This window comes from Eleutherodactylus coqui, chromosome 7 (assembly GCF_035609145.1).
Source record: "Eleutherodactylus coqui strain aEleCoq1 chromosome 7, aEleCoq1.hap1, whole genome shotgun sequence".
Taxonomy (NCBI): domain Eukaryota; kingdom Metazoa; phylum Chordata; class Amphibia; order Anura; family Eleutherodactylidae; genus Eleutherodactylus; species Eleutherodactylus coqui.
Window position 1 is genome coordinate 145,445,742 of NC_089843.1, and position 17,197 is coordinate 145,462,938.

Below are 17,197 nucleotides of genomic sequence, written 5' to 3' on the forward strand. Positions count from 1 at the left end.
TGCCGGATTTTTCAGAAGCATTTCGGTTTGTTTAAGAGCGCGGGTACCTTTTTGTTCTTCACTTTTTGATTTTGAGCAATTATCAGCTCCTGGTTGCTGTAAATGACCCTGAACGTCTCTCAATTGATTTGGATTACAGCCCATAGATTGTTTTACACGCCAGCTTGGACAGCGGGTGTGAGTGGGAACCCCTGAAAGGGTTAACCCACCGCACCAGAGTTGATATTCATTTTCCATTAACTATTCGTCTCACAGAGCGCAAATTCTGACTTTATTGATGTTACTATGTTTGAGCATGGTATTAAATGGAAATACCCTTTTGACATCTATTTAATAAACTGGAGAATCAGAAAACTACTACTTGGATAACTACTGGTACTAGTGAGATTAAATATTTTACTAACACTATAATAGAAATTGCAGTTTATACCATTCCTAATATTTAATATTAACCCTTTCCAATCCACTGTCTGATGTCTTCCTACATTCCATTTGAAGCTTGTACAGCTCCAAAGTCAGAAGATATCTGACAGGGTATTCTTACCGTCTATTACCAGCTACTCCGCTGTCAGAGCCTCTCTGGCGCACACACACTGGCTTTAGCCAGCAGATGGCACCGGTGTATAACAGCAAAAAGAGAAAGCCTTTTAGAAAAAACCCTGAATCCAAAATTGGATTGGAAAGGGTTAAAAAGCTATGGACATTAAAATGGTTCTATAAATCAAACATACAGAATTAGATTTTTGTCTTACAATTAATAACATTTTTAGTGTATGAAATTTAGATTTTTCAAACCTTTTCCTCTTAATGCAATCACTACAACCGTTTGGGACCTTGCTCTAATTTCCTGTTGAGCAGGATATCAAATTATTGAGGACATTCCTGGGGGAGTATGAAAGCCTCCGCAGAGAAGCTTTCCTGTTCCGACACTCCAACTATTGCTATCTGTTTACAATTTAGTATCACTGTGATATATTACCTTACCAAACAGGGAATTAGCTCTACATCCTGAGCCGCTACAAAACAGACACAGATATGAAGAAGGGAATTACAGACAGCAAGGATTTAAAAACGACTTCTCCCAAAAGCACCTTAACCCATTCATGACTGCAACACTATCATTCTTCACGACGCTACTGATGTACGGACCATTCACTGATGTAACCCAGAATAACATTTTTAGGTCTTTATCTTTTATTTGTATTATTTTCACCAAATCTAAAGCCCCCTGTCCGCGGGCGTGATTTCGCCGGCGATAAACCACTGGTGAATCACACCGTCTGAACCTTTCCATAGCGTTGCTATGGAAAGCGCTGGCCCCCTGTCCACGAGCGGAGAATCATTGCGATTCTCCGCTCGCGGCCGGCAATTCGCAGCATGCTACAATTCTCTGCGGTCAGCCTATCTGTCAGATTAGGCTGACCTGCGGAGAACTGTCTGCGGCTCCTGCTCCCGTGGCAGAGATCCGCCGCGGGATACAATAACGCCCGTGGACAGGGGGCCTGATATATATTTTACCTTTTTTAGGGATAATTGAGCAATATTTAGAAAAGGGTTGCCCTTTCCAATCAGTTATTAGTTTAAAGGGCACAACTAAAGAAAAAAAAACACTGGCTACAGTACATAGACCGCAAATGTAGTATAATGTAGATTCTATTAAGGTTGATTTTGATGCAAATTAAGGGTTTGCTTCTTTATATAGAACTTTGAATATAAAAGGATGGATGGCAGCTTATTAACCCTTTCCAATCCACTGTCTGACCTCTGAAGACATTATGATTTAAGGCTGTACAGCTCCAATGTTGGAAGACGTCCGTCAGGGTTCTCTTACTGTATATTGCCAGCCTCTCTGTTGTCGGAGCCTATCCAACATATCACCTCATGCAGTACTGGCTTTAGCAAGCATATAGCGCTGTTGTATAACGGCAGAAAAAAAGTAAGCCTCCAAGGAAAACCAGGATACAAATGGGATTGGAAAGGGTTAAGAGATGAACATCCAAACCGTGCGATTCCTCTAGAAATAGCTGCATTCGGAACACTACACCCTTGTGCACAGGATAGAATGAGTTCCAGAAGCAGATTCCTTGGACTTCTCTAAATTAAGTAGATACCCAATGTTCCAAATATGCAAGTCAGTCATTTGAATTACTGTATATCAGTTCAATACTGGAACTTCTCTGCAAATTAGGAAGTCAAGGAAAATCAAAGTTTCATCTTACTTGCTCATTATTTCCGGCCCATTGATAACTGAAACATGAGCACCAACTTCATTAGCGATTGCACGTGCTATCAGTGTTTTGCCTGTCCCAGGAGGTCCGTATAATAATACTCCACGAGGAGGAGGAATTCCTGCAGATTGAAAAAAAAGATGAATAAACAGTTTTTTCTAAAGTGGTTAAAAAATATATCAAGAGAGCTCAAAGCATCTACTTTTGTGTCTGACGCTTTCAGCAGTGATGCGGACTCTCTTCCGTCAGATGTCATTTTTCGGCCATTTTCAAAACTGCAGCTGCCTCTAGTGACACACATACCACATTGTGGGACTAAGCTGCCTCTGGTGGCCAGCACTCACTACATGCCAGAGCCCCCTCTACTGGCCAGCATGAGGTACCACTATCAATTTTGAAGACCTCCCTCTGATGTCATATGACACCTAATAGGACAACCTATATGAAACCTTGTACAGTGCACCAACAGGTGCCAGAGTATTAGTTTCCATCCTTACTCCAGCACTCTTGTGCTTAACTGTTTTCAACTAAAGCTAGTTTTGGTCAATGTCAAAAAGGTCAATTTTTCAAATCAGCCAAATTTCACTTTAAGTGCGATGCTATTTAATTTTGGAATATTATTACTTATCCAAGTGATTCTGAGATCGTTTAGTACATTTTTGGTTGCTAGGTCTTGCATTTAGTTGTAAAACTATCCAAAATTTCCCCAAAATTTGGAAAAAAATAGCATTTTTAGCACCTTGGCTTGTGCCTTCACTTTTGAACCATTGCTTCTGACTCTTATGTTGGCTTCAATTGACTACTCTCTGGAATTGTGATTTGGTACCTTTTCTTCAAATCAGCTGTCTATCTCCAACTAGCCACATTAAAAGGACAGTTAGAGCGCCACGACCTGCATGTCCCTGGCAGCTACGTCCATGCTGCCTTGTGGTGGTCCCTGCTGAACAGCAGGGAGCCCGTTTAGACTCTGTGCCAGCACTACCCCTAAGCTGGCAAAAATACACTGTACGTCCTGCCATGTTTTTAACAAAAAAGCATTAAAGATTTCACATTACTCATACCAGCTGTTTCTACTGCCAAAGTGAACTGCATGCAAAGCAGTGCAAACCAAGTGAAGAACTGAAATAATAAGAAATGGCACTCGTACCACCATATTTATGAAAACCATTTGTGCTTCTTACTAGAGGGTAAGGCACTTGCAATGCTTTAAAAAAAAAAAAAAAAAATCTAACAATTTAGTAAGGTTTATTATTTTAAAAATCTTTTTTCTGTAAATTAAAAAGAAATTTCTGAAATGATGATTACTAATTAAAAACGATTACAAGGAAGGCTTGGAAACAACTTCCTCCGAATTCAGCTGCTTTGAGTACTTCTTGCCTTAAGCCTCTGCTAGCTGTACTAAGCAGGGGTGACAGTAAGCCAGATGATAAATCAGGACAACCTTAAAAAAGGGGTTTCCCAGGATTAAAAAACATGGCCGTTTTCTTGCAGAAACGGTATCACAGCTGTCCACGGGGGTCTGCAGCTCAGCACCTCCCCCATGGACAAGTGTGCGCCTATGTTATTCTAATCCTGGAAAACCTCTTTACGGAGCTACAGGAATTTTTTTTTTAAAGGAATACACATCAAGGGCCATTTTTAAAACGCAACTCATGCCTAAAAATAATAAAAATAAGGGTGATGGAACAATAGCTCTGCAGCGCCACCTATTGGAAGGCAGCATTGCTGCAAATCAATGCTTGACCATTTATACAGGTCTGTAGAGCCCTGATTGGGAATTGAAAACCCCAATTCCCAAATCATTGCTCTACAAACCTCTCTAAAGGGTGAAGCATTGATTTGAAGGAATACTGCCATCCAATAGGTGGCGCTGCAGAGGTATTGTTCCATCTTCCTTATTTGCATATTACCCAGAGGAGCATGGATAGCCTTATAAGTCACCTTCTTGGTGCTCTCCTTAAAGAGAAATGATACGCCTACTGACCCAAAGATAATAACAGATGGTATACCCATTCTCCTGGCTCCTTATAGGTCCAGCGTCGCATTCTCAGGTTTCCCTTACAACGCTGTGCTTATAGGCTTCTGTCAGCTGGGATCAACACAGACCTGCCACGGAGAACGGCGCCACAGCGCAAATGGAATGCTAGAACAATGCCTCAACAGCACCACTATTAGAGGAAGCATTTCTGCAAGTCAATGTCAGACCCAGCCAAGCTGGCAACACTGATGAGGGCCAAGAAACCCCAAACAGTTTGCCTGTACATGGTCATTGTAACCTTCTGCAGAAGACCCTGGTTTTGTCTTACATTATTAATAATAATCTTTATTAATATAGCGCCAACATATTCCGCAGCGCTTGTTATATTCCAAGTCATTGTAACAAGGCCTCTTTAACCTCTTAAGGACATGGCCTATTTTGGCCATGAGGACGCAACAATTTTGGGGGGGATTTTCATCTCCACTTTTTTTTTTCTTTCTGTCAACATGGGCGTATGATGGCTTGTTTTTTGGATAGAGAACTGTAGTTTTTATTGGCACCAGTTTGGGAGCATATGGCTATGTTGATCATTTTTATTGGGTTTTTTTGGGAGGCAAAATGAACAAAATAAGCATTTTGCCTCTATTTTTAGGGGGTATATTTTTACAATTTTTGCCGCGCAGGATAAATAGTGTATTCAATTTATTGTACAGGTAGGTACGGATATGATTATGCCAAATATGTGTTTGTCTTCTTTTATTCTTAATTTGTATACAAAGAGGTAAAAATACGCAAAAAAAAGTTTTTCTCTTCTGTTATTTTTTTAACACTATTTTTACATTGTTTTTCATTTTTTATATCCCTATAGGGGACTTAAATCATAGCACCTATGATCTCTATGATAATGTATTACAGGACTGCAATGCCTTATTACTTACAATAGTGATCATAGGCAATGGCAAACCGGGACACATTGCCATAAAAACCCATCGGCCCTCCGCGATTAAATTGTGGGGGTCCGATGACATAACAGAGGGAGCGCCCTCCCTCTGTGAACCCTTTACATGTCGTGATCTACATAGATCGAGGCATGTAGGGGCTTAACAGCAGGGGTGGCTGTTCTTATGTAGCACTGCTGTTGCAGCAGGAGGCCAGCTATTGGTAACAGTCGGCTCTTGCACCATCCACATGACGTAAATTCACGCCCTGTTGCGTTAAGTAACACGCTCCCATGACGTAAACTTACCTCCTGTGGCGTTAAGTGGTTAAAGGTCTGACAATGATTTGCAGGAATGTTGCCTTCTAATAGGTGGCGCTGTTGAGACATTGTTCCATCTTCCCATCTGCATAAATTTCCCAGAGCATGCACGGCTTTATAAGTCTCCTCGCCACTACTAGCTGCTCTCCACAAGGAGAAGCTTTACCCTTTATTATTTTTAGGCATGAAAAGCAGGAATTAAAAAAAAAATTAAGACAGGCAACCACTTTAGGTAATTTTATGGCCACTTACCGTAGGACTTAAACAACTCAGGTTGCTTCAGTGGCAGCTCTATGGTTTCCCGGATTTCCTTCAGTTGAGTCTGTAAACCACCAATCATATCATATGTAATTTTGCTTTTTGCATCTTCTGTTTCTGAAAGTAGCTTAGGACTTTTACACTTGACTCGGGTTAGAGGTGATATATAATAAAATATATCTGTATTACATCTTACTCCAGTTTTCCTAAATGGCGACGCTCCAGCGCTGACATCAGTGGTACCAGATATGACACAGATGGGACTCCGCAAAGTCTCTTGGCAAGCCTCTCCTCTGCTTTGATCTTCCATTAGCGTTTCTGAATGTGAAGAAGGAAGGGAGGATTTGTTCCCCTCGGCTTTGCATGGTGTACTGGTAGCAGCTATATCCTGTCCGTCCTCAATAGCTAGTAAGCTCAGCTGTGAGGATAGGTCCAAACTGCTAGAGTCCACATTGGTGGTGTCCATAGTAGTCTCGTGCGTGGCCATAGTGGTCTCGTGCGTGGTGCTGTAAAGGGGTTCTTGCACACCGCCATCGGGTCCTTTCACACTCACCACTAACAAGCTGCACAATCTCCCGTAGAAACTCAGGTTTATGAGATTTCCTGGCAATACTATTTTCCCATCTAAAATTCAGCATAAAAATAGGAAATTAATATATTGTTTTACAGAAAGGATATACTGTATATACTCGAGTATAAGCCTAGTTTATGCTGAAAAAGCCCCCCTGGGCTTATACGCGAGTGAGGTAAAAAAAAACAACCAAAAACCCGCAATACTCACCTCCCAGCCTCCGTCTGTGTCCCCGTCGCGATGGTCTCCCCGGCAGTGCGGCAAGCTGCTTAAGAATTCTCCCCACTGTCATCTCCCCGCTCAGCTTTGAATTCCCCTGCCATCAGCACTGTGTAGGTAAGCGCTGTGATTGGATCGAGCGCCAGGCTATCACAGCCAGTGCTCGATCATTTAGAGCCATTCAGTGGATGACATCACTGGCTGTGATTGGTTTATTGAGCGCCGGCTGTGATTGGCTGGTGCTCGATCCAATCACAGCGCTTACTTACACAGCGCTGACGGCGGGGGAATTCAAAGCAGAGCAGAGAGATGACAGTGGGGAGAAGTCTCAAGCAGCTTGTCGCACCACCGGGGAGACTATTGCACCGGAGACACAGACGCCGGCTGGGAGGTGAGTATTGTATTTTTTCTTTACCTAGTATATACTTGAGTATAGCTAGGCTTATACTCGAGTCAATAAGTTTTACCAGTTTTTTGTGGTAAAACTTATTGACTCGGCTTATGTGCGGGTCGGCTAATACTCGACTATATACGGTACTTAAAAAGGTGCTTCTCGCCTAAATTTGGGGCTTCAAAAATGTGTGACTTACAAACGTTATGATTCAATGTCATTTTTGAACAGATCTGTAAAAAATGTTGACCATCTGTGATTTTTGGAAAATTGGGAAAAAATATTATTTTCCAGAAAGAAAAAAAAAGGGTTGGTGACCCCAATACATGAACCAACCAGTCCGCCCAATGAGGTAGTAAGGTGGCACATACCTAACAACTAGCAGGCCTCATATTAATCATATCATGGCGCTGAGCAAAGAGTTTTTGAAAAGTTTTGGCCATACTAATAATTAGAACATCACATTGGTTATCAGAAAACTGACTGTTTGACTAATGATGTATAAAAATGCCGCATCAGCACCGATGATGTAATACAAATTTATGGAAAATTGTGAACGAAAATATTATTCCATGTTCATTCAATAAATAAAGCCGCAGATCTGCTGCAAACATTCAGTTTATCAAATAATGACCATCATGTACTTGTATACCTATCATGAAAACAAATTGCCTAAGGCCGGTCTGACACGAACAGATTTGAATTGTGGATTCTGAGATCGCTGTCCGTGTGGATGATACGTGGTAATTCACGGGCACTGAAATGCATTGACTTTCGCCAGTTCGCTCACACTTGCGGGCAGAAATTGCGGATTCCGCAAGCGGAAGAAAAATCGCAGCATGCTCTATTTTACCACAGATTCCCCAGGTATGAATGAGCTCTATTGATCTGTATGGATGCGTCGATCCGTAATGCATACGCAATTAATATTGAGTATGGATGCGGATTTGTACGCAAGTTGCTAGGAGACCAGATACAAATGGAATAAAGAAAGCAGGAATTTGTGGGCAGACAATGCAGGATGGAGTCTGGGGAGCAACACCCCATCCAGACTGCTGTCTGCAACCTCCGCCTGTTCTTCTGGGTTCTTCCTACACAAGAAAGTGTTTTGTTTTTTTAAAGTGGTTTATACTACTTCCAAAAAAGTAGTATAAACCAGCCAAGCCAAGAGAGCTGTTGTGAAGGCATGATTCTCAAAACAGCACAGACGAATGTTGCCTGAGTGATAGAAGGGTGTTTCCAGGGTTTGGGCAACTTTCTGATGCTATTCCCTACTTGTGTTCGTTCTTCCGCGCGGACAATATGCTGTCCTTGAATGTATCACACGCATATGCGACCAGATGCAATTCGCTTTCAGGATCCTTCGCAGGTCTCCCGCTGTGTATATCCACAAGTGGAATCTGACCAGTCTCGCAACGCACAAATCTCGCACGATTTTCTCACCAGTGTGAAGGCCCCCTAACTCTGACTCTTGTGTGTAGTCTATGTCTTATGCTTCACTGGATAGTATCGCATGTACCTTCAATTAATTTATTCACTAAGAGAGTTTATTACACTTCACTTGCAAACGGTAGCATATTACCACATCTTTGTCTAAAGACATATTGCACGCAGGTCCTAACCCATGCCATGGTCTGTTTGCCTCACATAGTTGTAATTAAAGAAGGCCGGAGATTGCAAATTGTCTGATTTTTACAATCCTTCAATCTGCACACCTCATTAACCATTAATGGGAGATCCCGCAGTAATGGAGCAAATCTCATATATCATGTCACGCATAGCTTTAGATTTATGTTTTAGTAAAGTGAACCAAAAAATGTCACAAATCAATCCATTATCTGACATCCCACACCAGACGTTGCTTTAAATGGACTTCATTACATCCAGAGAAAGTACTCTTTGTATATTGTATATACAACATAAATACTTCAATATGAAGCTAACGATTAGCATACAATACTCTAAAAGGTTGGAACTGCTTCATATAAATTCTGCTTATTTCCCCCAAAATAGCACCGACTGATCATCCATACAAAGGAGCGTTTGGGCCAATCAGATATATAGCAGAGCTATGGATGAAGCCATTGATGGCTGCTGCTCGCGTCCTTGCAGAGTAGATCTCATTTCAGGAGCTGTGATGCAATAAAACACATACTATTTGCTGAAGCACCATCGCTGTGTCTCTCTGCTTCTCTATCACCTGGCTCCACCTCCCTATCTCCCCTCCATAGACTTCTATGGGCAGCATGTAATCTGACCTGCCAGTGAGCAGATAGTCCATGTTGTGTAAGGGTGGTTTCACATCTGCATTGGGAATTCTGTTCTCCTGCTCTGTTCAGGGTGCAGGAAAGGGAAATCTCATGGCCGAACGGTTCCGTCTCTGGGTGGAACTGAACAGCGACGGATGGACTATATTGACCATAATTGGGGTCCACCTGCTTTTCACTCCCAACTCTCTGCCATTTGTGTATTCAACCACCCGATCGAGTGGTTTCGGACATGAGTATCTTCTTATCAGGATCTACTAATGAATGGGCTTCCGTGGACGTAGGAGGTGAGATCATTTCTATACAAAAGTTATTTGCTTTTCACTCAGCTGCCCGGCGTTTGGACAGAAGAAAAAGCGATGCATGCACCACTTTTTCTTCCGGTATTTTCAGTTGTATCTGTGACGGAACCTCCAACCGGAAGTTTTGACACTGATGTGAAACCGGCCTAAGACAGATTTTAGGAGTCTTTCAAAGTAAGTGAACAGTTTAAGGCTGCTTGCACACTGGAGTTCGACCCAGTACCCGGCCAGTGACCCCAGCTTACCTCTCCGCTGTCTTCTGCTCTGCTGCGAATGGGCCAACTGGAGTGCCGGCTGGCACATGCGCAGTACAGAGGACGCCGCGCCATCTGCAACCATTCTGCAATGATGATTGCAGAATGGCCACGGAACGAACGGCTTCCGTTGACTTCAATAGTAGCCCGCATAAAATAGTGGCATGCTGCAATTTCTCCCCCGCAAGCAGAAAATCGCAACCGATTTCCGCTTGTGGGCAGGAGACTGCGTTTTCTCATAGCATGCTTTGGGCTAGATTTGCTACAATGCATATCTGCCTCTGTGCAGGAGGCCTAAAAGGGAGGGGAAAGGAGTTTGATAAAAGGAGAAAGAAGCATTTTTCTCTGATAAGACATATTACAACATTTTTTACATTGACCTGTACTACTAATTTATGCAAAGTTTGTTGAAAGCTCAGTGACCATTTAAATAAATATGTTTACGTGTGTAGTTAACGAATAAAAAATTGGCTCCATATTAAAAAAATCTGGTCAAAAATCTTGGATTCATTAGTCCCCGACTGATGGGCTATAATGGCAAAATATAAAAAATACAAAGAACTCTTACCCATAAACCTCAGCAGAAAAGAAGATAGCTCGTCAGTATTGACAGCCCCGGCATCCTTCTCCCTGTGATGACGAATGGAAACAAGTTAGCGTCTCATGTGTAATGTGTGCGGTGGGCACTGGGGGTTTACAGATGGTACTACTTACGGCTTATCAATCATTGCAGTAATAAACTTATTTAGTATGGTTCATGTACTTAAGCCCTCTAACATACAACAAATCATATCGCATAAAGGAATTCATGCAGACAAAGCCAATCTGCACTGTGCATCTGTAGCCAGGGAAATATACTGCAGTACCAGGTGTGTATGAGGGTATTGCTGTATATTAATGCCCACTGATGATCCTCGCTCTTCACAGAACAGTATGGATAAAAACATGAGACAAATATTTTGACTTTTGTGGATTATGGGTTTTGAACATGTCGATGGATATTAAAACTATTTGAACATACATACATTTATAATAGATTTATAGTGATGTCTGTCCCTTTTTTCCAACACGATGGCTTGCAAATTTTGGGTATAAAGCTGTTAAGTCACCGAAAAAAGGCACTTTGTGATATAACCCTTTTTCCCCATCGTGCACCACTTTCCAGTTTATGGACGTATATATGAGATAGAGAAATGAGATTGTTTGCCCCAGTGGGTACCAGGGTTGATAGATCTGTGTACAGTGCTAAGTCATTTTTCAGCAGATTTTTTTAGACAAATTAAACAAAATCTCTGCTATTTGCCATAATTTGGGTTTTTTCAGAAGAAAAACTATTGGTGAGCTATCATCAAGATAGGTCATCATTAGCAGAACGGTTTGGGTCCTGAGCCGCAGACCCCAGCCAATCAGCTGATGAGAAGCTGCTGTGGACGACTGAAAGTGTGAAAACACCGTCTGCCATAGACTACCAACAATCCGCTATTGGTGACCTATCCTGGGGATAGTGTTTTCTCCTCGTAAACCCTCTTTAATAAATCTGTGTTTGCTTAATGCCCCTTTGGGTTGACACGAACATGACTGGAAAATCTAAAGGAAGCTGCCAAAGACAAGGAAGCATGGTATATGCTCATCCACAAGGTGACCAAAAGTGGTCAACGACTGATCAGATACATCATCATCAATGCCCCTTTAAGGGTGCCTACTCACTAACGTTTTTTTTTTTAAATATAAGCCCTTCCCTGAAAATCATTCCTAACTGGTTAAAAAAAATTAAAAAATTTATATACTCACCTCTCCACTGCTCGGGCCTCCTGAAAGGGCTGTGCTGATTGGCTGAGAGCTCAGCCAATCACAGGCAGTGCACAGCCATTCATAGCAGGGATGAAGGAAACCCCTGCCACAGCTGTGGCAGAAGTCTGCAATATACTCCCTATGTTTTCAATGGGGCGGGTGCTGCTGCCGGCCCTATTAAAAGCATTTAGCGATATCGCAGAATTTTCTATGCGCTGCTAAGCGTGTGTTTTCACTCGCTCTTGCAGCACAAGAAAAAAAAAAAAGCTAGTGGGTAGGCACCCTTACTACGAATTTCATAATTCTTGTTTACCTCAGAGGACAAGCTGGTGACATCATTAGCAGCTCGTCCTCGTTTGCGCACCCTGTTTAAATGGCACATGCGCACTAGTCTCTCAATGTTCACATCCCTAGGTGACGCACTGAACAATCAGTGTTTATACTGCCTGATAACACTATGCCGGCTGAGACTGAACAACGAGGGAGAACCTTACCATTCCCGCTTGTTGTGCAGTCCTTGGTTGCGTTTAAACTGAATGAGCAAAACTGAATGATAATCATTGGAATGTTCTGTCTAAATGGGGCATTAAAAGAGAGCTCCGGGCATAACTATTCTAAGTGTGAGTTGTCACAAGATCAATAAGATCCTTTGGAATCAGATCATCCTACCTTGCATAAAAGAAATCCAGAACCTGATTTCTTCCTCCAGGCAATACGGACATGTCTTCTTGGAACACTTTTTATGCACAAGGCCCATGGGGGCAGATTTATCAATGCAATGATTAGTTTGTCTGATAAAATTGCACTTAAAATTCACCACTCATTGTGAACACCATATCTATCAAGCCAAGGTTGTCACCACCAACGCCAGTCCAGCAGTGGTACTACAGCAGGTAGAGATCAGTAATGTACGGCACATTCCTCCATAGACATAATTGTGGTCTTGGGAGTAGGGTGTATGCTGTACTGTACTTACATATTGGTTTATTACCGTTCTGTGTTTTACTAGTATCCGTAAATATGCGTTATAGGGAACGGGTAACTATAACCAGCATAAACTAAGTCATGGTGTTTACAGTTTAGGTGAGTTGGGGTCCGTGGAGCCTCTTTTTTTCATACCCGGTTCCCCTTTCCGGTGGTGTTCCCCAGTAAAGTCAGTGCATGCACAGCCAGCTTGACTCTTATCAGATGACTGTGCCCACACACTCCCATTCATCTCTATGGCAGTTCATACGTAGAGCCTTCTGAAAAGTGTCAAGCTGGTGTTCACACGTTAACTTTGATGGGGGGACACCACTGGAATGGGGAACTGGGTGTGTATGAGACACCTATCCACATTGTCTGTCCCATTCTGGACATCTCCTATATATACTACAGTCACTTCCACACAGTGCAGCCTCCTGTCTGATACTTATCAAGCACCATCTTGATTCTCAGATTTCTCCCCGATTTCTCTTTCATTAGTCTGGGCTATTAATCCTATCATGCATCAGCACAGCATTGCATGAGCAGGTAGAGACTATACCATTTCTGCCCACAGGGAGGACACTGTAATTATCATTGCCTTTTATATTCACCTAAATAAGCTGCAAACCATAGAAACACAGTCAAGAAGCTAAACTATCATCTCCTTCATTATAACTGTGTGACAGGAGTCTCTAATCACCAGCTGTAGCTGTGATAGGACGGTCTGTCTCCACCTGTAAAGAGCTTGTGCAGTAGGGTCCATCACACAGGAGTTATGCTGACTGAGAATCTGACTTTTTGAGAAACACAAAAAGTTAATTACATCTCAGGTAATAAGAAATTAAGTCACATGACCCAGCCAAGGAGAAGGACTCCAGGAAGTTTTAGATAGAAAGGAATAACTAACCAAGGTAATACTAGCTCACTTATATATACTGGGAAATCAGTGGCATAAGGAATGAAAAAAAAACTTCACCAAAGTGGCCCTTCATGAATGAGCAGGTCCCATACAGGGGAGTAAACACATGACTAGCTTTGGGATGAACATAAGGACATCTTATAAAATTAATGTCTTCACTATGTATTAAGCTAGCCATAGACATGAGGATTTGCCTTAACAATCTAATGAATGTTACAATAGTTAATAAATAGTTACATCAATGACTCTAAAAATCACCCCAGAAAGATACATGTGGGGCATGGGAAATATTTCTCATGCACATCAAATTTCCAATAGATACGTCATTCATGTTATACTGACGTATCAAAATATATTGTTTCCCTCAACCTTTCATTACATAACATAGTGGCAATGAAATAAGACTGTTCTATAATGGAGCAATGAGTGGGTACTATGACATAGCTTGCAAGGGCTAAATCACTGCTTGATATGATGTCAATCAAAGCTAAAATGCATTCGATAAACAAGTTACAAAGACAAGTAACATTCTGCTCTATAATGCTGAACAATGAGAACCAGAACAGTTATGTCGGCACAAGTACTTTTCCTGAAAATTGTACTCATTCAAGGGAGAACAGCTGCATTACTAATCTAGAGTACCTGAAAGAAATATGTCATTACTCCACTAGATGGTGCTATAGCACTGCAGAAATGTGAACACATATCTCCTGCATCAGTTGAGGAGACAAGGGGCAACAACTATAAGTAATTCTACTTTCAATAACTACCTGTTGGCTCCTGTAAAGTCACCCTAAATGTTATACGGTAAACATCATAAGTAATAAATCAGTAGGTTTGGGTTTACGTTCACAACCATGTTTACACCGCGTATCACATTGCACAAACGCATGACATGCGGTGGATTCGGACAATGGACTGTCATTCTTCTATGCACAACAGTGTAAGATATGCAGCGCTTCAATGCACTATGTATGATTTGCCCCCGCAAATCATGTACAGTACCATACTCAGCCCATACGCGAACTCGGCCGATTCTCTGCCAGCAGAGCGCATGGGCTGTAATGTGTAAAATGCCACATTGCTGTTTGTGACTCACAAAATGATTACTTTCCACCCCGTATCTTTTCTTACATACATACAGCATTTTGTTATGAGACAATTCACGTGTGTTTTGGTCAGTTCCATATACACTGCCATGTCAAAAGTCATGAGACAGAAACTAATATCATGCTGCCTGGCGAAGGGCAGCACCTCAAAGTGGCATGAGTTTCACAAGGGGACGTCTAGAGATGTTGAGCCATGTATCTGGTTAGCCACCCACAGCTCAACGGTATGTGTAGGTGCAGGATCTCACATGCGTATTGACCGAATGACCTCCAAAGCATCCAATAAATGGTCAATTAGGCTAATGCTAGGTGAACGTGCACTATTTGTAGGAACTCTGCAGAATCCTCCTCAAACCGTTTCTGGATCAAGCTGCCCATAGACAATCATGGACGCCCGCAGCTGAATTTACGCATGCAGATTTGATTTGCAGACCTTTTGGTCCGGAAAACAAATCGCAGCATGCTCTATTTTGCTGCGGGTATTGCACGGATGGCTTCCATTGAAGTCCATGGAAGCCGTCCGATCCGTGGCCTGCCTGCAGCTGACACTGCAGACGGGCCGCAGATCCCGCAGGAAAGCAGAAGATTTGAAAAAAAAATCCACTGCATATGTGCAGAGGCGCGCCAAACCCACATCCGCAGTGGAGAAGGTGGAAGACCCGCATAGCCATGCAGAGGATACGGATGGGTAAATAATGTCCTCCTGCTAAGGGCGGGGTGAGATTCGGCTGCGGGCTCCCGTCCACTGAATCTGATCTACCCATGGACATGAGGCCCTAGGTCTGATGGCACGAAGCATTATCCTGCTGGAATATCCAATCCCTGCGAGGTTCCATGAAGTCTATGCAGGCCACCAGACAGTGAACACAGCGGGCACCCTGTCAGTACATCATTTATAATACTTCTGCATGTCTCAGTTGTGTCAGATGTGCCGTATAGTAAGGTGTTCAACCATTCTGTATGCGTCTCATACCTGAGTGTCACCTCTAATTCTTCTGCTTGTAACACATGTCCGCTCACCGGCTGGATACAGACTGAATCACCGGGCTTCACCTTCAGGTTCTTCTGAGCAGTGAGCGCTATACCGACTTTCCCAGATGGAAAACCACTGACTGGCCATGCAGTACATACCTGGAGGGAGTACAGGACACAAGTGACACGTAAGGGCAAAGTAAAGATGTCCAACAGTCCTATGACCTGTGCTACATAGCAGTTATGGTTGCTTGTATGTAATTAAGAAAATTAAGCATCTGCTGCACATGATCAGACCAGGTCCGACAGACTGAGAGCCACTGTCTGCTAGTAGATCTCCACTCTGGGTAATAGAGGAAAGAACCACGGAGGGTCTTAAGCCCCTTTATGTTGTCTACATGTCCTATTAGGGCATAAATAAAACCTATAGGGGTTTTCTGAGCAAATACTATTGATGACCTTTCCCTAGGATAGGTCATCATTAGTTGATCGGCTGGGGTCCACCATGTGGGTCCCCCCAACCGATCAGCTTATTGGGCGCCTGCTGTCAGCACCACAACGCACAGGGGTACAGAGTGGAAGTGGTTAGCTCTAAACCCTGTGTAGTGGCTGGCGCTCGAAACTGCAGGCACATTTCTCATTAAAATCAATGAGAGTTGGCCTGAAATTGCTAGCACTAACGACTACACAGGGTTTGGTGTAAACTGCTTCCACTCCGTACCCCTGTGCGTTGTGGTGCTGACAGCAGGCGCCCAATAAGCTGATCGGCCAAGGTCCCGAGCGGTGAATCCCAGCTGATCAATTACTGTTGACCTATCCTGAAGAAAGGTCATTAAAAGTATTTACATGGAAAACCCCTTTAATGAAAGAATCCCTTTAAACAAACTATGCAATAGGTATAATTAAAGGGTTTTACAGTTAATGCAAATTTAATGCATTAAAAAAACGCGTTTAAATAAAGTTATGCAACTTACTAATATACTTTGTGCTTCAATTTTACAGTTTTCAAGACCTCTAATCGCTGTCAATGAATAGAAACATTATTGCTTACATTCAGTGGCTAAAAACGTGCCTTCGTCTTATCGTAAGCATGCGGCGAAAAGAACCCCCGTCTATATGGACGTGATAGAAGGAGGCTCCTGGCTTGGGACTTCCTCTATCACATAGATTGGAGAGCAGCTCCGTTGGACCTGGTTCATCCAAGGACTACATGATCAGCCGTTCATCTGACGAGCCACCATGTGATGCTACAAGCCGTATCCGCTTTATTTACACACAACTGGTCAATCTTTTTAAAACTAGGATTACATTTTAATTAAACTTGTATGTAAATTCTACCTCCTGTCTGCCCGCTGCACTGGTGAGTAGAACCGGCCGTCCGATGCATAATTCAGCTAGTTTCATACTGCTGATGCCAAGCTGTATAAAGGAGCTTCTGTGAGCTTTGGGCACTTTGTCTTCCTCTGCAAGAATAAAAATCAGATTGTATATGAGCAATTCATTGTCTAACATGTAGTGAATATAACCTTACTGTGATATAAGCTTGTCACATGCAAGTACATACTAAGATCATAAAGTTCTTAGGACTAGCCTATTTATCCACTGGGGTCTATGAAACCTTAGACCACATGACTATAAGGGGTAAGCAGTACGAGCCACAACTGACGCCCTGTTCCATCTATTACTTTTAAACCAATTTGGTACTTATTTTCAC

General features: G+C 42.5%; 1 protein-coding gene across 1 annotated transcript in view; it reads right to left on the minus strand.

Moving 5' to 3' along the window:
- Positions 1-17,197, minus strand: part of AFG2A (AFG2 AAA ATPase homolog A) — a 324,422-nt gene that overhangs the window by 296,349 nt on the left and 10,876 nt on the right. Inside the window, exons 2-6 of the mRNA XM_066573780.1 lie at positions 16,822-16,946; positions 15,485-15,642; positions 10,295-10,356; positions 5,717-6,346; positions 2,220-2,349 (exon numbers count right to left, since the gene is read on the minus strand). Coding sequence (XP_066429877.1) covers positions 2,220-2,349; positions 5,717-6,346; positions 10,295-10,356; positions 15,485-15,642; positions 16,822-16,946 — 1,105 coding nt within the window. The remainder of the gene's footprint in view (positions 1-2,219; positions 2,350-5,716; positions 6,347-10,294; positions 10,357-15,484; positions 15,643-16,821; positions 16,947-17,197) is intronic.